At 41.2% G+C, this 23184-nt stretch overlaps 1 protein-coding gene across 1 annotated transcript in view; it reads left to right on the forward strand.

Annotated features, from left to right (window-relative positions):
* Positions 1–5102: 5102 nt before the first annotated feature.
* LOC146703475 (glutamate receptor ionotropic, NMDA 2C-like) overlaps positions 5103–23184 on the forward strand; it is a 64993-nt gene continuing 46911 nt past the window's right edge. The window contains exons 1-3 of the mRNA XM_085466723.1: positions 5103–6411; positions 18970–19342; positions 21971–22069. Coding sequence (XP_085322849.1) covers positions 18986–19342; positions 21971–22069 — 456 coding nt within the window. The 5' untranslated portion in view covers positions 5103–6411; positions 18970–18985. The remainder of the gene's footprint in view (positions 6412–18969; positions 19343–21970; positions 22070–23184) is intronic.

The raw sequence follows: 23184 nt of genomic DNA on the forward strand, positions 1-23184 counted from the left end.
CAGCTAATCGATGTATCATTCAGGCTCTAGCAAAAACCCTAACAAAGCGTATGATTTTCGCAGGGAAACACATTTTTTGGAAGTACACTTATTAGCTTTTAGAGTTAAGTGGTGAATGGACTGGAAATTATATAATTCCTTTTTATTCTAACTGAGCACCCAATGTACTTTTAACCAGAATTCATGTTCACCAAGCCACGCAGTTCTTTATACGATGCCTTTGAGTGCTTTATAACTATGATGCACACACTCGCATAGAAGAATCAGGGATAACCTGGGGTTCACTGTCTTGCCGAAGGACACTTAAACATGGGCGTCCAAAACACAGACCTTTTGATTAGTAGATGGTCAGCTCTACTGGCAGAGAATGCTTCACTATTATCTGCTCGGCTGTTTCTTAAGCCAGTGCAATACTTTCAGCATTTTGATGGTGTTTCAGGATCCACTTATCATGAGAAGGTGTACATGATGGTCTGGGTGGATAGTCCACATGTACAGTGGATATGTGCTGCAGATAGTAGAGTGTGTCATTTATGAGAGTAGCTCCACAGCTTGAGTTGAGTGCATCAAGTGACTCACAGGCTTGGCTCTATAACTAAATATCTGTTCTGCTTTTTATAGAGCGTCATTGAAAAACAAGTTGCACAACTAACCCCCAAAACTGTTTGGCCTCCAGCACAAAATGAGAATTTTCAGTGAAGACGCTGATTCACCAAATCTGCAGAGACCTTGGGATTGTTGCCTTTTTTCAGGTCTTTTTTTAAGAGCGCTGTCCAAGGTGCTTCATTGTTTTCTAGTTTTCTTTCAACATGATGACAACTACGGGTAAAGACATTTTCATAATGGTATGGATTCTCCTGGAACTTGCTGAAAACCAACAGACAGTGAAACTGTTCAATGAGCCTTTAAAATTATATAACAAATTATATTGCATATGGCCTTCTGATATGCCAACCCCTCCATCTATTTTCTTCTGCTTATCCAAGTCAGGCTTGCAGGGGGGACTCTTCTAGTTATCATAGGGAAAGAGATGGGGTACATCCTGGGCAGGTTGCCAGTCTGATGCACATTCACACCTATGGCCAATTTGGAATCACCAACTAACCTAACAACCATGTTTTTGCAGTATGGGGGTAAAAACCACAGAGAACCTATTCAGATAAGGCGAGAATGTGCAGATTTGACAAAGAAAGGCCCCAGCCTGGATTTGAAAACAACAGTCTGACGTCACGGTGTTAACTGCATCACCATGTCACCCTATATCAATCCCATTGGTAAATTTGTGACAAACCACTGTTGTAAAAACAACAAAAAAACAACCTACCTGACAATAAAGTTCTTGCAAGGTTTAAATCAGATTGAAATAGTTTTATTAATTATGATGAAAAAATATGTAAACCGTCTTTATTTGGCTCATGAGATCAATAATAATAAAAATAATAACAGTACCTAAAGATGGCAGCTTATTTTCACCACTTATAGCCACATTTTTTTCTCCTTCTGTCAGTACCCATTGCTCAGAGGTTGACGCTTCACTCAACATCCTCATCACTGTTGATACCACACCAATCCATCTGTCAGTCTCCAATTTCAACTCCGCTCACTCATGACCACAAGATACCCAAACTCCTCCACTTGGGGTAAAAGCTCATCCCCACTCCAAAGTGGGCACTCCACCTTTTTCTGGCTGAGAGACTTGGAGAGGCTAATTTTGATTGCTATCACTTCATACTCGACTGGAAACCACAGGAGTGATAGGGGGAAGTCGCCTTCTGGTAAAGCCAAAAAGCAGAGGTGATCCTCACGCCACCATAGGGGAGACCCTCTGTCTCTTGGCTACATGTAGAAACTGTGTCCATAAAAATTATGAGGAGAATCTGTGACAAAGGGCATCCCCGGCAGAGTCCAACTCCTACCGGGACCAAGTTTGAGTTACTGCTGGTGATGCGAACTAAGCTGTCACCATACAGGGAGAGAACAGCTTCAAACAATGGGCCAAGTACCCCCATTCTCCCACAGAACGCCCCACAGGACACCCCAAGGGGACTTGGTTAAAGGCCCTTTCCGAGTACACAAAACACAATCTTCTGACAGATATAGAGCTTTAAATGATCTATGTTCATTTGATGAGCAAACTAGTGTATTCATGCCATTCCCAATCCCGGATAAGTGGGAGGTTTGCATCAGGAAGGGCATCCAGCATAAAAAAATGTGCCAAATCAAAAATGTGAATCCATCCACTGTGACGAACGCTTGGGAAATAACAGAGCAGTTAAAAGTACCGCAATGAATTAATCTGTTACTAAAGAGTCTATATAATCGGTCTGTTGACAATCCCTGAGAATGAGTACTGTATTAGAACAAACTGCATATAACATAAATCCTCCGTGGCAACACACAAAATAGTAGAATTAATTATTTGCTTGTCAGCCAGCAAGCTTTTCTCTTTCAGTAAACACAATTTTGTTACTCACTGAATCAATCTGAGTTAATCTGAGGGCCTGATCAAGCTGCTGTCCAGAGAACATATGTTCCCAACTGGCTGGTTTACACACTGTCCAGCTGCTCACAGACAGACTATCCTTTAAAACATCTGTCAGCTATTGTCTCTTTCCATTTACCAGAGGTATTGCTGTATCCTCTACACACATCCCGCACAGATATAAACACCTCTGTCACCCGTCTTACATCTGAAGCACTCTATTTTAACACTTGTCTGTATTTATAGAGCAGAGTCGAAAGGCTTGTCACCTGACCAAGCTGCCGAGTGAGGAAAAAGAAGAAAACGGCTTTTATTAGAAGTGATGGTAACCTGCAGAAGACGGCACTCTGTAAAACTATGAAACGCCTGTCCCACAGCGTGAGTGAGAGAAGGGAGGGGGGCACAGTGAAATTGTTTCTCCTTCCTCTGCTGAAGTAATGTCAAAAGTAAGCCATGAAGAAGGGAAGAGACGTAAGAGGCAATCAGACTGTTTTCCCTCTATCTCTCCGGCCCTCAGCATTATTCACTACTTTCTCCTCTTGGCACAGCGATACACACTTATGCGTGTCAACATGATTCCATTCAACATAACTTAAAATGTTTTCCTCTAGCAGAACGAAAGGTCTGAGAATTATGATGGATTGATTTTTTTTCTCTTTTCTCTCCTGCTTTTCAGTCTAATTGCAGGCAGATGATTGCCTTTGTAGCATGCTCTTTAGTCTGTGAATGAGACGCACAGCAAATAATCCTGAAAACCATATTTGTATGGGTGTAGCACTTCCAGGTCCATTGTCCCATTTGGTGCGCCTCTTTTATTTTTACTGGCTTTTGTGTTTGATGTGGATCAAAAATGATCAGACATCCATCTATTAATTGAAGTTTCAAGATGTAGTGGAAAAAAACAGAGCAACAAATGCATAAACTACCGAGAGTATTACAGACACAAGTGAATGCTAAGAGTTTTGGGGAGAAACTAAAAATACATGCCAGTAATTAGTTGAAGCGATATCCAGCCCGTGCGTTATTATTCCCAAGGTATCAAATATAGCCTTTTTTTGGCATCTCTAAATTACTAACAGAAGGTGTCCTTTGGCATCTGTGCATGATGCACTCTCAACACATCACATATATGTGATAATAAAGAACTTCCTAACACAACATTTAAGCCCACTGGGTAAACTACAGGTGCAGGGGACATATTTTAATCCAAAATCCAACCTTTCTAAACCTAACAAGCAAGTCAGAGTGAAAATAAAAAAACATGTGACAATGAAAAACAAAAATCAGCAATCTTCCATCCATCTCTAAATGTTCAACATTGCTGCAGCAGGTCCGTCACTGCACGGACGCCGAATGACACCTTGCCTGTAATTTCACCTGACAGTGGTTATAAAGGTGAAGACAGAACATAAAAGTGGGACAGGAAAGTAAACTGAGGGAAAATCTGACAGAAAGGCAGCTTTGACAGCCAACTCAAACTGAGCAATAGTAGCAAAACAATTTTTACTCAGGTGTGCACTTGTCAGATTTTGGAGCCTTTTAATGGTTTGCACATTTTCCAACAGCAGCGTGTCTGTATATGCAATGCGTTTGCAATACTAAGCAAACATATTTAAAGTTATATAAAAACATTTATCTGGGAACAAGTAGAAAAATGATATCCAAATGTTTTTCTTGGCCACTTCTTTTATTCAGTTAATATTGATAACGAGGAGCTGCTCCACACATTTGGGATAGTTATGAAAGGAAAAGCCCCAAACCGATAGCATCGTTCATTAAGGCGGGTTTGAAAGCTAAGAAAACTAGAAAACAAATCCTTACTCTGCAGCTCCGTGAATTTACTTCATGAACATAATGAGATGGGAACACAAAAAGCGAGATACTGGAAGACAAAGCTGGATTCCCTGGTGGGTTCTGATATCAAAAACACTTCAGCCACCTACAGTGTGTCCATATGTTTCGAGCTAATGCCTGTACAGCTGGTTCATGAGTTGATTATACACAGACACAGACTATATTACAAAGCAAAGATTTGCTTTCTCTGCTACTTGGAATATTTGCATTCATTTAAATTTGCAGGACTCCAGACAGTTAAAAAAAAAAAACCCTCTTTCAATTATTTTCACCACCTGAGCAGTACGGCTGGTAATTAAACTGAACAAATCTAAAATAGGTGTACTGTCCCTTTACTGGAGTATTTGCTTCAACACTTTATATGCTTGCTTAAAAGCTGCGGGCTTGTATGGTGGTCTGTTGGCTTATTGACATTTTAAAACTGTATTCCCACTGATAAACAACAGGCACAGGCTCTGGGCTCCTGACCAGGAAAACAAAACTGTGATGGGATTCATTTTGGACCTGTTGATGGTGGAAGGGAAAACAGGGGGGGGGAAGGCAAAGGAGGGAGTGAAGTGACTGAGCTATACACTGAGGTGATTAGGGAAAAGACGACAGGATATGTGACAGGATGAAGGTGAATAATACCGAGAAAACGGGAGCAAAAGTGGGCTGGGAGAGGAGGAGGGGTTGGTCTGAAGTGAGCGAGAGGGAGGAGAGGAAGGGAGGCAGGCTAAATCCTCACACCATTATTATCAGGACTCACAGGCAGCCCCTCCTGTGATGGAGTGAGAAGAGATAGAGAGAGAGATACAGAAAAGATGGAGTTATAGAGGAAATGGAAAGCAGGATTACTGGTGTGGCAGCAAAGGCAGATGAGCGGCAGCACAACGCTGAGAGAGAGAAAGAGAGAGAGAGAAACTCTGGTGGGAAAAAAAAAATCAGTGCAACAGGATGAGGACCTGCTAGTGCACAGCCGGCCCGACCCCACAGACCTGCCATCTGCCCCGCTGTTCTCTCCGTGTTCCAGACGCTCCCATCAGCCAACATCTGGATCACCTCTCATCCATATGGCAAAGGGGGCGAGGGGGGGAGGCAAGCCAACACAAATCTTATCCTTCTTTCCTCACCTTTTCTGATCGCACAGGACCTGAGGAGAGTCATCATCACTGGGGAGGGGGATCCCTTACTGTGGAGTACCATCTCTGAGGGAATTGATAACTGGACCGGAGGAGGGAAAAACTTTTGCTTCAAAGATGCAGATGCGTGCACAGGACCCTACCTTATAAGTCTGTGAGATTTACTAACTTCCCGTGGATCTGTCATGTTTCTCACTCCTGAGCAGGGAGAGGGAAAAACAGAACGAGGAGGCGGAGGGGGGGAGGAAGGAAAAGACGGCGGGGAAGCGTCACCGTCTCTTCTGCTGAAGTGTTACCGGCGTCTGTGCCCCTTTCACTGAAGAGGCATTTTATCACTCTCCCCCCTCCTCTTTTGCTTTTCTTCTCATCTGAACAGCGGGAAGCCTGAGGGATATAGACAGAGAGCTAAACACAGTGGGTTTATGCACATATGCACACACTCGCACAAACACACACACACACACAGGCTTGCTGCTCATCCAGGGGCTCCCACACCTCTCGTCTTCTTTCACCCTCCTTCTCCTTCACTTTCCTTTCCTGTCCCACTTTGATGTCCTGTCTTCACCTTCATGACCACTCGCGAATGCGTTGACTGTGACACATGCAGAACAGGAGAAGGAGAGAAGTGAGAGGAGAAGTCGAACAGTTTCAAAGAGAGATTTTTGGAAAATTGGGGATATCACATACACTTACTGTCACGTTGTGAAGTCCTCGAGGGGAGTGTGCAGACATCCAAAGCTGCCAAATACACTCACAGACACAGAAGCACTGATAACCTGCTCGGGCTTGCACTCACGCGGGGACTTGGTCTAAATGCATACTCCTACAGGTGCTGCGAGGAGAGAGAGGCAGGTGCAAAGCAGGTGAAAAGGAAAGCAACAGAAAAAGACACTTGGAGGAAAACATCTGGGAAAAGATGGAGCAGCAGGAGTTCACCCAGAGCAGAAAGCACAGGTAAGTCTGCAAGTCACACATACTCGCTGACACTCATGTCTCTTAATCTGATCCTCTGACAGAAAAATAGAAGTGGCAGGGATGTATGTGGGGCAACAGATAGATACAAGATTGGAGAAAAGCTTTCAGCAAGTGAGAGTGTAGACACCCTGCATGGATGCAGGAATACTATGATAAGTGAAGAGTTTCCTTGAGAGAAAGCTCCTGTTTGCTGCTGACAGAAACAGAGCAGCCAGTTGTTACTATAAGAAGAAATACTGTAAGAGGACATATTAGCATTTTTCACTCTGGGGTTTGGTGGTTAGCAGCTTTGTAGATGTGCATGTGCGTGTGCATGTGTTTCTGTGTATTTGTATGTGTGTACTTGTGTGTGTGTGTGCGTGTGTGTGCAATTCCTCCCCACCTGTATGCAAGCTTCCTCAAAATGACTCATTTACTTATGGATTATGAATGTTTCACTTGCAGAGTTTTGCTGCTGTGTCACTTATTTGGTAATGCTCATTGATTTGTGTCATAAGCCGTAGGTAGAGACTCATTCTTCTACATTAGTGACAGAGGCTTTCTGCTCCAGTTTGCATTCAGTTTATCGTGGAGCAGCACAATCTAGCACAGTTTGTTTAAAACTACTTAATCCACAGGCTAGTGGTTCCCCAAACAGGGGTTTGAGGCCCTCCGAAAGCTCACAAATTTAATCTGACGGCCACAAGATGTTTAATCGGACAATAAAATGTTTTTTTTTCCTGCTCTATTAATATTGATTCACTGGGTCTATAAATACAATGCTGGCATATGGTTTTTGAGCTATATATACACCTGTTCTCAGCATGGCATCTCTGAATTTGGAAGAGTTCTACAGACAAATTTAATGGATCACAAGCTCCTGGAAAGTAAATAAAATGTATGTTAATAATGTATTATCATGATTTTTACTCAAGCAGTGGTACTCAGGGGTCTTTGACCAATCTGAGGACCACAGTGTGGCAAGAGACATTTTAAACAAGTACAAACAGAAGTAATAATAAAATTAAGTATTTCTGAAATACTATAATTCTTCTGAAAAAGGTTGAGTAAAACACTACATTACAAAGTTTGTGTTGCGAACAGTTACCGCTGTGGTTCCTTTTTGGGGGTTTAGGCCACAAGAGGACCCTAAAAGTTCCACACTAATGTAATATTTCTTGTGATTTTTGACAAATCTTTTTATGTACATATTAATATATACAATTTCATGTATGGTTTTGTGAGAGTGACAGTGTCTCTTTTAAGAAGGTGTGGCATGCAAATTGGGTGTCTCTGAGGTTTTGATTGCTATACATTTGAGCAGCTGAGGGCTAAGCAGATTTAGACGCGCTCTTACCATGTCAGCGTCAGTCACGTCTGCCGATACATCTGGCTTGCAACGATTTCCTTTTAAAGCTGTCAAATCTTTATGTGCGAAATCGGGAACCTACTGAGAAATGAGGCTGTGAAGCTAGCTGTTAAAATCCTTATTATGATAATTTTAAGTGGCAGACATGTGATGTGTTTTATAATAAGCTCAGAGGTTAAGCATGACACACTAATTTATTCATATTGTGAGCTTGGTTTGTATGTGGAAGGCTGATTGGCTGTAGTAACTGTATGCGAACATGAGGATGAGAGAGCTCACATATCAACTTAGCTTCTTTAAGTCATTCAGACGGAGGAATAAAGGGATAAGGGAAAGGATGTTGACAGAGTGGCTGTGCCCAGTGGACAGTTATTGGTCATATACATAGCTGTTACTTTAGGAAATGGTAATGGAAGTGCTTCATTGAGTGGATTCTCAATAATCTGCACATGACTGAGTCCCTCAAGTCTTTCCACTTGGCAGCCATGTTTTTGTTAACACTTCATTTCTCTTTCAGATATACACAAAAGAACGGAGAGTAACAAAACAAACCAATGAAAATCACCACATCACCCCACGAACAGTCTGATTTACTTTGTCTCTGCAGTCTGTTTCTGTGACATCAGTATTTCAGCCTTCACCTTGTCATTATCATGTGAACATGGTCCATTTCTTCCGTTTCTCTCAACACAGTTCCTCATGAAGTGGTACCTTATGAGTCAATTACTCCATAACATATATTTCACTCGCTACTTTCAGCCATTTACAGGCTGATAAAATTTTAAACAAATATGTGTCTTCTCTTGGCACAGTATTTTGCTATCTTACCTAACCACAACACCATATGTGACCATAGGATATCGTAACCCAGAATGTTGATAATAACCAAAAAATTTACATTTACCGCTCCAGCATGGTTGTGTTACTGATGTGTTTTCCCAACACTGTTTTCTCCAACTACCTGATGATGTAGTAGATTGTTGTTTTTGCCATATGTGCAACTATTCAGAAATATTCATGCCCATTTCTTTTTCCCATTTCTATTCAACATGAAGTGCTGCATTCCTTTTCTTTTCCACTAACTCTTGATGTAATGTAGATATTGCCCAATATTACTTGAATTGTAGACTTCTAATATGGTTGTAATTATGCCATTTTTTTCTCAAAACTTTTGTAAGCGGGACGCTTTACATCCCACTTATAAAAATCTCTTGTACGTATCTTAAAGGGTACTGGTTGTCTTATTACGTTACACAGTGCTGTTATTCGGTTTGGTATCCATTGTTTGATGCTTTTGTCCAAAGTATTTGGAGTAAAATAATTGTCATAAGGTACCCATCGGAGTTATTTCTCTAACTTATATTTTTCTATTATAATTTTAGTGTGAATGATGTGAATCTTTTATCTTCTCCATTTTCAACTTTTACATTTTTACACCTTGGCTCATAATCCTGAGCACACCAACAGATTACAGGTGGAATTTGTATGTCATCAAAATATTCTCTAAGTTTTAACAATGCCATACCTCTTATACAGTTTCAAAGCTGCAGAGTTTCAAATTGGCAGCCATCATGGGCTTGATATGCTTTCTGATTTAGGGGGATTGGGGATATGATGTGTGTCATGCTGCAAGGATCATTTTACCTATTTTACACTGGCTAATTCCTATCTGCCTAATCTAGAATCGGAAATACAGGGTTCCTTGTTTCAAGTGAGAAAACATGGCTTATCCAAATAAACTGTATGTGATGCAAACATGTAAAATCCACGACAGTACATAATGTCTTTCTGAGAGTGGGCATAGCCACTCTATACACCACTGAACAGCCATAACATCACGCCCCAAATATTTTCTAGATTGTCCTTTGATCGACCATTTGGGGCATGGCCATGGGAACTCTGGGAGTGTGCCGTGGTGTCTGGCACCAGGTTGTTGACAGAACATCCAGTGGGATGTCCTGTCCTGTGGGTTGCAGGACAGCGTCTCTGTGGATCGAGCTTTTTTGATCGGATTGGGATCTGGGGAGTTCAGGAGCTGGGTCAAAGCCTTGGGTCTCTGTTGTATTCCAGAGCACTTGTGTGATTGGGCGGGGGCATTGTCCCACTTAATGAGGCCAGTGCTGAGGTTGCAGAGATACTACCATGGCAGATATGCTTGGTCTACAGCAACACATAGGTGGCACCCACATCAATGTCAGGACCCAAGGTTTTCTAGTATTTCATGTAACAAAAGTATCATGTTTATTAAGTTCACTTGTCGGTGGTGTTGCAATTAGAGCAATCAGTATTGCATCTAAAATTCTTTGAATCAGGTATTCACTGGGAATTTCCACTGTCAGAATATCAGTATCAGGAAATGAAATAACTCTGCAGAATAAAGGCTCATTTTGGGATTTCTTGGACCCTAGCTCTGTATAAATGGGCTCTAGAGATTCCTAACGTTTCCTGCAGCTGTCAGAGCACTGTGCATGCTGTATGTTGATGAGAGGATGTTCGTTTTTACTACATTAATTTTACCCACTAATTCAGGCTCCCTAATTAGTGCCGTGGAATTCTTTTTTCAACAACACCTTTGAAACTAAGGCTTTTAAAAAATTATTTTTATAATTCTCACATACTAATCAATAATACCAAAAATGACTATTGGATTAGATATTCCTTTTTTCTCAGTAATGATACCAATAATGCTGTTTTTACCTCCTCCACCTGCACACAGGGAAGCACACAGCCTCTTCCCTCATTAGCAGATTAAGTAGTTTTCACAACATGAAACAACACTTTAGGAGGAATTTAGGGGAGGTCAGTAATGCTGTGTTCCAACAACACTGAAGTATCAGTTATCATAAGTGTTAACCACAAGCCAGTGTTCTCCTAGTTATGGTGTTGGTCCCAAGCCCGGATAACTGGGATGTTTGCATCAGTAAGAACATCTGGTATAAAATCTTTGCCAAATCAAACATACAGATACAAATTGCTATGGAAGGTCCTGTAGAAGTAAGTGAACAGCTGAAAGTATCTTTATCCAATAACCACATTAGCTGTCAAGTTATCATTAAGCAGTGCCTGATGGCTGTGGCCAAAAACAAATGAGCTATCAGTGCTACCCACTGGTAATGTCAATTTAAAAAAATTTTTTTTTTTTGCCCCTGTGATATCAAAAATCGTATTAAGCATTGAATAATTTCCTGGGTATCAGTATTGAGCTTGGATTTCTTGTATTATGAGAACCCTACAAACAAGGCATGCTGATAATTTTCTGATGATGATGATCCTCATCCCATCAACTAGTTCCAATCTGCTTATTCCCCTCGAGAATAGAGGGAGGCTGTCATATCCCAGCTGAGAGAGAGAACTGACTTACACATCAGCTTAACATGTAGTCCAGTATTTGATTGATAATGTTAAAAACAAACATTACTGCAGACTGTGAAACAAGCCCACTTATAGGCTTATGAGAACTCAGATGTGTGTCAGTGTTTTGAGAGTTTTGATTGTTCCACTATTGTAGCATCAGCAGAGAGGTGAAAAGTTCAGTACAAAAAGTAGCTTCCTACTTTAGCTATGATTAATTTGATCAGTTCTCAGAGGGCGGCAGGCTTGAAATATTCTGTACTTATTAGGCAAAGATATTACGAAAAACAACAACCGTAAAAAACAAACAAAAAACCCCCACAAAAAAACCAATGATTATTTTATATGAGACACTGTCTATTAGGTATGTTGTTTGTTTTTGTTTGTTTGTTTACTAGTCAAATTAACCAGAAACCATTCTTTTTATACTTCTCATTGTTCTTGTATTTCGCAGCTGTTTGATTGTTTTTTTTATTAACAGTGATGGCAAGAGGAATTTGGATTCACGTTGTCGTGTTGATGCTGAAGCATGCCTACCTAAGTCCCAGTGAGAGAGTTTATCACACATGAAGAGCTGCACTCCATCTGGAAATTTCCATAATAATAAAAAAAACCTGTGCATGCACTACCATGCTCATTCGCTCAAACTGTGCATGTGAATATAAACCTTTAAAAAAGGGCAAAACATCCAAGGATTTGGGGAAAATGTGTGTACACACTTACTGACAATCTGCTGTCTGACATCTTCACATCTTCACATTTATCTTTCATTGACTGCATCTTCTCTAAAACAAGCCATGTGATTTTTATAATTCATTTAAAAAGACCACAAGTCAGTTGTTGTGTGTTAAGTTTAGACACATTGTGGCCTTCTCTTATGTTCACATCCTTTGTGTGTCATAATCATACTCTTGCTGCCAATCTAGAGCAGAGACACCCACTCCCTCAACTTCCTACCCACACGTACACACAGACACTCGCACACAAACACACTGCTAATCTCTTTTTCCAGAGATTACACTGGTAAATGAACACTTGACCTGCTCTCTAGTCATATGATCCACACAGGCTATTTCCATCTTTTGCAGATATCCTCTGGTTTCCCCTCCACCACATTTAACATTTGGAGGTATATTTACATTAAACCCGTTACTGACTTTGTGTGTGTGAGCTTGAATTAATATAATTTCAAGCAAAATTCAGCAAGCATTGTGTAAACAGTTTATTATTCACTCTGGTAGAAGGAAATGAAAAAGTAAATTATGAAAGTTTATGACAGATTTGCAAGTTAATTTCACATTCATGCATAAAGCATTGAGTTATGGCACAACTAAGAGTTAATTTTCACAACAAGCAACCTTTATTTGTCATTATACAGAGTACAACACGTAGTGAAATTCTTGTGTCCGAGCTGCGGACAGGCTGCAGGGCTTGTTTTTTTTTTTTTTTTTTGCTTTGCACGGGGGGTCTAGCCAGATACCGGGTGGGAATCAAACTTGTGACTCCCGCTCCGAAGGTGTGTAGTCTTACCAATACACTATCCAGCTGCACAATTTTACTTCTAATTTTCCCTTTTAATCCTCTAGCTATTGGAGATGCGGTGTAATTTCTTTTAAATGACAAATATGTTCCAGAATATGAACGTCTTTTGATCCACAGGCTTTAATAATGTTTCGCAAAAAACAGCTCTTACCCTTGAAGATATCACATTTTCTCTCAGTACAATATTAATCTTACTGTGTAACATCCAAATTGTAAAATGAACATTATGTGTGATAATTAGGAATATTGCCTACGTTTTCTGCTTCAGATATTAACGAAGGTCAGTATGTGTTTCTTTATTTGCCTTTTATTTCACATATTTGAAATATAATCAGCTGTTCTTTGTCTATGGCTTTCAGTTTAAGTATGCTGCTTGGGGGACTAAAGTGCTAATTTTTAGTATCCAAATAACACAACAATTTACATTAACATATAATTATTCACTGGAAACAAAAGCCCCTTTTCTACTACTGCCTAATCGGATTGACTCGCCACTGATCGATTACTTTTTCATTACAATCCACTGATACCTAACCTGCGTGGCTGTTGTGAAAGCAATGCACCCCCCCCGACACGAACACTACAAAAAAGGTGAACGAGGCAAGAATATCCCTGCTGCTCGCTCTGTGGCTTTTCGTTAGACTCAGATGAACACCGCGTTGTTTTTTGTGGCTATTTCGCTTGTTGTCGGGCCTAAAAAATTGTGGTTTAATTTTCGTGAAGGAGAAGCTCTCATGACTCATCGAGTGAGGCTACTGTCCAACCAGTCAGTGGCATGCAGCCTGATGACGTCACATTTTAGTACCTGCTCTGATTGCTTGGAACACCTGGCGAACAGGTACTAAGAGAGTACCTGGTGCCAGGTAATGGAAACCCCCCAAACCGTGGCGAGCCGCACTGAGTTGATCCAAATAGTGTAGGGGTTTTTTTATGATAGAGAAAACAAATATGCTCTAATTATAAATATTCACATTTTATTTTAAAAATGAAAGAATTTCAAATTAGTTTTTAATGGTGCCAGGGACCTCAACTCTCTGGCCAAGAGATTAAAGGCTGCTGCGCCCAGGCAGTAAACACTTTTTTTTGCGGGCCATAACATGATTAACATGATTGGCTGAAAGACTTGAGGGTGTGTTGTTTAAGGTCTGATAACGGCTCATATTTCACCTCCTGTAGCTTTCTGGGCATCTCCAGAAAACTGGAGAGGTTGGATTTGTTAAATTGTTGACCTAGCTAAAATGAACTGACAAAATGTCACAATATGCAGATTACATTCGATAATAATTTTCTAATATGTGCTGCACAAATTAAAAACATGCCGCATCGCAGAGCTTTTGAAGCTTAGAAAATGTCAGTAAAATGGCCAGTGTGGGACTGCTGACCATTACAATCAATAGAATAAAAGAAAACTGACAAATATAAAGCAAAACTTGAAGAAAAAAAGTCTCATTGTCCATCAGTCCCATTTTAAACACAATGGTTTATTTCTGGAATAAATCTAATAAGGATAAATTGCCTTTCAAGGGGTCAAACTGCATATTTATTGCTATGGGCACGTAAAACCCAGGAGCCTACAAACTTATTAAGATGAATGATTGATATGCCAGGAGCATGAAGTGTGTTGGAGAGATGGGACACATTTAACCCAGTGTTGCTTTGAATCAAAGCTGAGAGGTGCTGTTAATTATCAGGGTGTCTCTGATGGCCGCAGATGAAACCAACACGCTATCTATTCTGTCCTACCTATTAAGTACTGTGTGAGTGTTTGTGTGGAGATCCTTATTTGCTATATGAAAGCCCACCTGGTTTAATCAAAGGCTCAAGGTTATTGATTAAATAGGAAATGATCTTCAAACAGCAAATGCAAAGTTGAGTTGTACTGTGAATGCATGCCAAACATTAGGTTTTAATTAAAGCGACGACCATTTTAGAAGACCAAGTACAAAGAAATATAATTTTTACTTTTCAAAAAAGTTACACGCCACTTTGCCTTCCAAACATCCTTAATTCTTTGTGCTTGCTCTGCACAGTTGTTCCCTGAGCCTGGAAGCGGTAGAGGTTTCTTCCTGTTAAAAGGGAGTTTTTCCTTCCCACTGTTGCCAAGAGTTTGCTCAAAGGGCATTGCTGGAGTTTTCTCTCTATTATTATATGGTCTATACCTTACAATTTATAGATCATTGATGCGACTATTGTTGTGATTTGGTGCTATATAAATAAAACTTAGTTGAACTGAATTGATTTGTGCATCCATAATGTGACTCTCCTGTTAGACTTAGACTTAGAGAGACTTAGAGCTTTTTATTGTCATTGTGCAGTTTCTTGCACAGCGAAATTGGGTAGCTGGACCACAAAGGTGCTAAAGTAAGAAGAAGAGAAACCAATATACAACGAAGGTATTGCACATAGATGATCAACAGCAGTGTCAGGGTGGATGTGTTGGGGAAGTCTTTACACACTCTTAGTTTGCATTAAGAGTTCTGACAGCCCTCGGGAAGAAGCTGTTCTTTAGTCTGTTGGTTTTGCACCTGATGGATCTGAGCCTTTTTCCAGAGGGCAGGATGTTGAAGAGGTGGAGGTTAGGATGGAGGTGGTCCTTTAAAATTGCCCTGGCTCTGGAGAGACATCTTGAGCTGGCAATTAAGTCCAGAGAGGGGAGTGGACAGCCGATTACCTTCTCTGCAGTTCTGATGACCCTCTGTAGTCTCTTCTTGTCAGCTGTTGTGCAACCAGCGTACCACACAGGGATGGCGTGCACCAGCACACTCTCGATAGTGGCGCGGTAGAAGGACACTAGGAGTTCAGTCTGCAGCCTGTTCCATCTCAGAACCCTCAAGAAATGGAGGCGCTGCTGGGTTTTCTTTACTAGGGCTGATGTGTTTGTGGACCAGGACAGGTCCTTGGATATGTGGGTGCCGAGGAACTTAAAGGAGGACACCCTCTCCATATAGTCACCTTTTATGGATAGGGGAGGGGGATCAGTTCTTGTTTTGCGGAAGTCCATGACCACTTCCTTGGTTTTCTTGGTGTTTAGGGTGAGGTGATTGTAGTTACACCATTCTGACAGTCGCTGGACCTCATCCCTGTAGGCGGTGTCATCATCGTTGGTGATGAGCCCCATCAGAGTGGTGTCATCTGCAAATTTGATGATGATGTTGCAGGGGTGCGTAGCGGTGCAGTCACTGCTGTTCCATCACATCCCAAAGGTGCTCTTTGGGACTGTTCAAGAAGACGATATGAAATTTGAGACTGGCTTGTTTTTCTGCTGTAACCAGTCATCAGAAGATGAGTACGCTATGTTCATAAAGAAATGGACAACAATCCTTAGGTAGGCTGTGGTGTTTAAACAATGTTCAGTTGTTACTAAGGAGCCCATCCTGTATCGAGAAAATTGAAGTTGAGAAAATTGAAAAATGCTGGTGTTAAACCAACAGCCTTTTAGCTTGAACTGTTCACACAAAGCAGGATGAATCATGTTTTTTTGTTTCTAAGTTCTCACTCTGCTGTACCACTTAATGTCCTGGCAGAAATTGAGACTAATCATACCTAGCAATGTTTCTTCAATCTTCTATTGTCCAATTTTTGTTGAGCTTGTGTGAACTATAGCCTAATTTTCCTGTTCTTAGCTGACAGGAGAGATGCATCAAGGTTCGATATGTTGTGCATTCAGAGATGCTCTTCTGCATACCTTGGTTGTAACAAGTGGTTATTTGATTAACATTTGTCATCTTATCAGCTCAAAGCAGTCTGACTCTGACATAGGCAAGGTTTTTTCAGCAAGAGAACCGCTGCTCACTGGATATTTTCTCTTTTTTGTACCATTCTCTGTCAGCCCTCGAGATGATTGTGTGGGACAATAAACAAAATCTGCACTTTCTACAATGATAAAAACCAGCCAGTCTGTCACCAACAACCATGCATTGTTCAGGGTAATTTAAATGACATTTCTTCCCCATTTTAAATCATGGTTTAGAATGGGAACGTCAACAGGCCACCTTGAGCATGTCTTCATACCTAAATGCACTGAGTTGCTGGCATGTGACTGAGCAGTTGAACAGATGTACCTAACAGAATGATGAATGAGTGTATTTCAACACTTTTGGATTATATTATATGTATTGCTTTTATTACTCTTCCTTGTAATGACAATACAGTGGGGCAAAAAAGTATTTAGTCAGCCACCGATTGTGCAAGTTCCCCCACCTAAAATGATGACAGAGGTCAGTAATTTGCACCAGAGGTACACTTCAACTGTGAGAGACAGAATGTGAAAAAAAAATCCATGAATTCACATGGTAGGATTTGTAAAGAATTTATTCGTAAATTAGGGTGGAAAATAAGTATTTGGTCACCTCAAACAAGGAAAATCTCTGGCTCTCACAGACCTGTAACGTCTTCTGTAAGAAGCTTTTCTGTCCCCCACTCGTTACCTGTATGAATGGCACCTGTTTGAACTCATCATCTGTATAAAAGACACCTGTCCACAGCCTCAAACAGTCAGACTCCAAACTCCGCCATGGCCAAGACCAAAGAGCTTTCGAAGGACACCAGGAAAAGTATTGTAGACCTGCACCAGACTGGGAAGAGTGAATCTACAATAGGCAAGCAGCTTGGTGTGAAAAAATCAACTGTGGGAGCAATCATCAGAAAATGGAAGACATACAAGACCACTGATAATCTCCCTCGATCTGGGGCTCCACGCAAGATCTCATCCCGTGGGGTCAAAATGATCATGAGAACGGTGAGCAAAGATCCCAGAACCACACGGGGGGACCTGGTGAATGACCTGCAGAGAGCTGGGACCAAAGTAACAAAGGTCACCATCAGTAACACACTACAACGGCAGGGAATCAAATCCCGCAGTGCCAGACGTGTTCCGCTGCTGAAGCCAGTGCATGTCCAGGCCTGTCTGAAGTTTGCCAGAGAGCACATGGATGATACAGCAGAGGATTGGGAGAATGTCATGTGGTCAGATGAAACCAAAGTAGAACTTTTTGGTATAAACTCAACTCGTCGTGTTTGGAGGAAGAAGAATACTGAGTTGCATCCCAAGAACACCATACCTACTGTGAAGCATGGGGGTGGAAACATCGTGCTATGGGGCTGTTTTTCTGCCAAGGGGACAGGACAACTGATCCGTGTTAAGGACAGAATGAATGGGGCCATGTATCGTGAGATTTTGAGCCAAAACCTCCTTCCATCAGTGAGAACTTTGAAGATGAAACGAGGCTGGGTCTTCCAACATGACAATGATCCAAAACACACCGCCCGGGCAACAAAGGAGTGGCTCCGTAAGAAGCATTTGAAAGTCCTGGAGTGGCCTAGCCAGTCTCCAGACCTCAACCCCATAGAAAATCTGTGGCGGGAGTTGAAAGTCCGTGTTGCTCGGCGACAGCCCCAAAACATCACTGCTCTCGAGAAGATCTGCATGGAGGAATGGGCCAAAATACCAGCTACTGTGTGTGCAAACCTGGTAAAGACCTATAGTAAACGTTTGACCTCTGTTATTGCCAACAAAGGTTATGTTACAAAGTATAGAGTTGTATTTTTGTTATTGACCAAATACTTATTTTCCACCCTGATTTACGAATAAATTCTTTACAAATCCTACCATGTGAATTCATGGATTTTTTTTTTCACATTCTGTCTCTCACAGTTGAAGTGTACCTCTGGTGCAAATTACTGACCTCTGTCATCATTTTAAGTGGGGGAACTTGCACAATCGGTGGCTGACTAAATACTTTTTTGCCCCACTGTATGCATAAATGAAGAGTTTGATGTAATTTCAGTTCTATGGCTTTATTTGCATCTTGCATTTCTGGGGTTAGTCTGATGACATCACACCACATGGAGAGAGGTTGGCTGAAGTAATGTGGTGCAAGGTAATGTAATCCCAGTAATGAGAGTTGAGGACATGTGTGACAGTTTTGGAATCCTGCTTGCAGTGTGTGTGTGTGTGTGTGTGTGTGTGTGTGTGCACCAAATCAGAAATGTATAGAGATGGGGAGGTGATTACAGTCATGACACTGGGGATTGGATTTTGGAGGATTACATGCACGCACACTCTGACACACACAGACACAGTTTTCCTGACGACACAAGTCTAAATGCAGGGCTAATACTGTCATACAAAGGGGTCAGAGAGGGAGACAGACCAGGAGAGGGAAGTAAGGGATGGATATGTACTGAGGGATCATGAGGCATTATGTCAAAAGCATCACAAAAGTAAAGCAGCTTGTATATTTGACTGCTGCTCTCTTCCCTTTCCTTTTCTCTTCTTCTCCCACCCTCCTTTCCAGGCAGTAGCCTGCCAGCATGGCCCTTCCCAGGGGACATCCTCCTCCTTCCCCCTGGCCCCCTCTCTTCCTCCTTCTCCTCTTCCTTCTCCTCCTTATCTCCTCCCCGCTTCCTCTGCAGGCTCGGCCGCTCCTCCTGCACCCGTCCATCAATGTCGCGGTGGTGTTCAGCGGCTCTAGCTACCAGAATGAGGTTAGAGGTCGTCTCAGTGGAGAGAATTTTGTCGACCTTCCCGTAGTGGTCAGCCCTGTAACGGTGCTGGTCAATGACACCAACCCTCGTGACCTGCTGACACGTCTCTGCGATACCATGGCAACGGAAAAGCTGCACGGTGTGGTGTTTGAGGATGATGTGGGCTCGGGTACCGGCGCTCAGGTAAGAATAATTTATGCATTTTTGTGTTTTCTGATCCGACATCCTCTCCAGAGTCATGGTGTTCAGTCACCCAGATCCATTTCCTAAAGCTGCACGAGGCAAGACTTTATGTAAAAAAGCATCTGTCCTGTCCTAAATCACAAAGAGGAACAAATTGAGATGCCAAGCGTGTACTAAATGCTTACTTTTACTTGCTGTCTTTGCAGAAATTAAATTATGGTGTCGGTAGGGTTTCAGATCGTAAAGGGAAGAGATGTTGCATTAAATCAAAGCAGTATTTTAGAGGATTTATTAACCTAAAAAAGGCATTGTTCTCAGCTTAAATGAAGTCGTAGGAAAAAGTATAGCTAGCATAGAGTTACCAAAAACATCATCCAAAGATTTGTTTTATCACTGAAATCTCCTAAAAAGAATTTTGCTGAAAAAAGTGAAATGTTTTATGAGTGCATTAGAAGTAAAACGCTTGAAACAGGTTTATTATTTGATATGCCTTTTAATGTTAATACCATAGAATTGAAGCTTGCATTTAATTGTTAGCACATATTCTTTTACTAATAAAGAGCAAGGTCTCTGATTTACCATTAAACTATTGCCATAACTCCAACAACAGCCAGTAAAAACCAGACACCTCAAAGAAAACTGTGGCAATAGAGAATCTACTATGGAAGCACGCATGGGTAGACGTGGTACATGTAGGTTTTGGCCGCTACATGCTATTTTTTGGATTTTGTTGCTGCTATTTTAATGCAACAATTTTCCCTTCATAGATGCCTGGATCGCTGAGCAACTTTGCACTTCACAGTCAAATTCTTCTTCTTTTGCAAACATCCATTCATCCACCCATCCATCCAAGTCAAGTTTGTGATAGGGTTGGAGCCTGTGACATTAAAATGAACAACAATAGTTAATTTAGAATCACCAACTGTTTTACCACACAAGCCAGAGAACCCATGCAGGCGCAGGGAGAACTATGCAATCACATAAAGAGGCTCCTGGGGGATTTGAACCCAGGACCTTCTTGCCACCATGTTGCCCATTTGCCCCCCAAGTTTCGGCTAGTCACCCTATCTACAAGAAGTCACCACAGCGGAAAGCTCCACATGGTTGAGTTGGCAGATTTTGTGACCTCCCCTATTAGTAATTTTAATACAAATTCTGAGTGTAGTATAATAATAATTACATGAAAACAAAACTGGAGCTCTACAAGTTTTGAAACCATTACCTTTTTAAAACATCTGAAAGACTTGTTATTATGTTTTATATTTATTTTATTTATTTTTTATTTATTTTATTTTATTTTATTTTATTTTAATTATGTATTATTTTATTAATGCCGGTTAAGGTTTGCCTGACAAAATTGTTGCTTTTCAAGTGCTGTTTTGATTTAAACAAAAAAAAGGTGCTTAGTTTGCCATTAAACTGGCAATCGATCAGTTTCTGGATTGAATATGAATTTTACATCCTGGTCTTTCGACCACTACTAATTGGTAAAACTATATTAATGAATAGGGCTGGGCGATATGACCCAAAATTCATATCTCGATATTTTTTAGCTGGATGGCGATATAAGATATACATCTCGATATTTTTTTTAAGCCATAAAGTAAGAACAAAAAGAGAGTTCTTAGTCAAAGCTGTGTCCCAGATGTCACACAGGCACTTTTATTAACATACAGCACAGATGTACATGAAAAATTACTCAAAATTAAATTATGAGCATTCATTAAATAATAATGCTCCATAAATAAAAGAAAACAAGGTTGTTTTTGTGCTAAACAAAGAGCTCACAATTGTGCAGTCAAAATGTAAACTAAAAGACGCTGAGCGTAATAACAAAGACAGACAGATTTCACAGCTGCTCTGTTCCCAAGTTTTACTGTGTGACTGACAGCCTGGAGTTTGAAATCCGCTTCATAACCACGTCTCTTACAGGTGCCATTTATGGTCCTTATACACACACAATACGGTAATATTACGTTGATGCACAGTACGTATCACTCCGCGAAGCTCCTCGGTAGCCGTAATGCGCCGACAATCTATCAAGCGGTGCAGCTCCGTAGCTTACCAAAGTCGTACTCAAACATTTTTGACAGATTGCTGAGCGCCGTGGCCATCAAGCACAACCAGAATTCATACATAAGGCGCGCTATCAACTTTTGAGAGAATGAAAGGATTTTAGGGTTAGCGCTGTTAGCTCGTTAGCGCGGTTAGCTCGTTAGCATGTTTAGCTCGTTAGCACGTTGACGCCGTCCAGCCCCACGCATGGGGCGATGCGCAGTAACTCGTTAACGGAGATTTGCCGTGTCCGTCTTGTCGCTGCCTGCACGTGAAGCGATGGGGGAGGAGGGGGAGTTGTCTTCAGTGAAGGCGAGGCGGAGTAACGTTACGTAGAGACAAAAGTGGACGAAAGAGAGGCAAACTTGCGGCTCCACAACTATAATTATAACGTAACATAGACTATATCGATATAAAGGATATTGTCACATCTTATATCTCGTATAAAATATATCGATATGTTTCAAAAACTCGATATATCGCCCAGCTCTATTAATGAATATGAGTTATTCTGGTGCAACACTTTCATCTTCTTTTATTCAAATATGAAATCTGTTTGTTTTAATCTTTCAGGTGGCAGAAGTAGCACAGATCTTGGACTTCCTCTCCACACAGACAGCTCTGCCAATTGTGGGCATCAGTGGTGGGTCTGCAGTCGTCATACCGTATAAGGTACTGTGAAAACAATGAGACTTTCAATCTTCTCAACACTGTCCCACCACCAGGATCGAGCCTAAATTGGACCTTCGCACCACACTTGTGAATGCATTTCAGTCAGAGGTATCAAAATAATACTAGTCACATATGTATAATGAGGGAAAAACAACTTCTTGGTATAAGATGAACAACAACCTGCAATATAAATCCTGTCAGCAGCAGCACTCGCTCTTCACAGCCTCCTGTCTTAGTCAGAACTCTTTTGCACCGGCATCACTCAGCTTAAAACAACTTAAGTAGGTCAGAGCGGTGAAACCTACTTTGGCAAGCAACTCGCTGCATGCAAATATTTGGATATGAGCAATACAGATGGGTGAATTATCAGCGATGACTAGAGCCTTCGACCCTCATCATCTCGTCTAATCCGTGGCTGGGAAAAGTCTTGAGTTGTGGGAAAGGAAACTTCGTAAGGGGAGACAAGTGCTACGGGTGATCTGTGCTTCAATCAATCATGTCTACACAGTCGAAGACCAGCAGGTTTTTCCCGCTATGATTTAGCATGTATCTCATTGATGAATAGAAATGGAGAGCAGCGAGCTGTGTAGTTAGATTGTAAAGAAGAGATTGATGACACCAGATGGATTCTTAATCTTTACTTTTTCTCCACTTTGTGGTGGGAATGTGGCTCCGTCTCTACTTCCTTTCACACTCTAAGCTTTCGGCTCATCTCCCCTTCCTTCCTTTAATTGCTTAACTGCTATCTCCAACACCTTGTATTTATAGAAACAACTCTCAAACACATGCAAATGAATACTGTCACATATGAGAAGTACACACACACACACACACACACACACACACACACACACACACACACAGTCAAATGGGTTCATTCCTACACCTATCAACCAATCGAAACTTGTATAGCCCTGTGGCTATAAATTCCACCCCCAGCAACATTTTGTAAACCACAGTAATTGTTTTTATCATCTTCCTGTTGATGTCACGTCATAGATAGGCATTAAACAGGAGGAGTTGTAACTGCAGGAGAGTGATTGATTTGCTGTATTTTGATGGCAGAGTGAGTGAATAAGAGACAGACAGAAGAGAAAGATGCCTCGATGAAGCTT

This window comes from Copadichromis virginalis, linkage group LG8, assembly GCF_057382275.1.
Source record: "Copadichromis virginalis isolate Kocher_CV1m ecotype Utaka linkage group LG8, C_Virginalis_male_GT1.1, whole genome shotgun sequence".
NCBI classification, from domain to species: Eukaryota; Metazoa; Chordata; class Actinopteri; order Cichliformes; family Cichlidae; genus Copadichromis; species Copadichromis virginalis.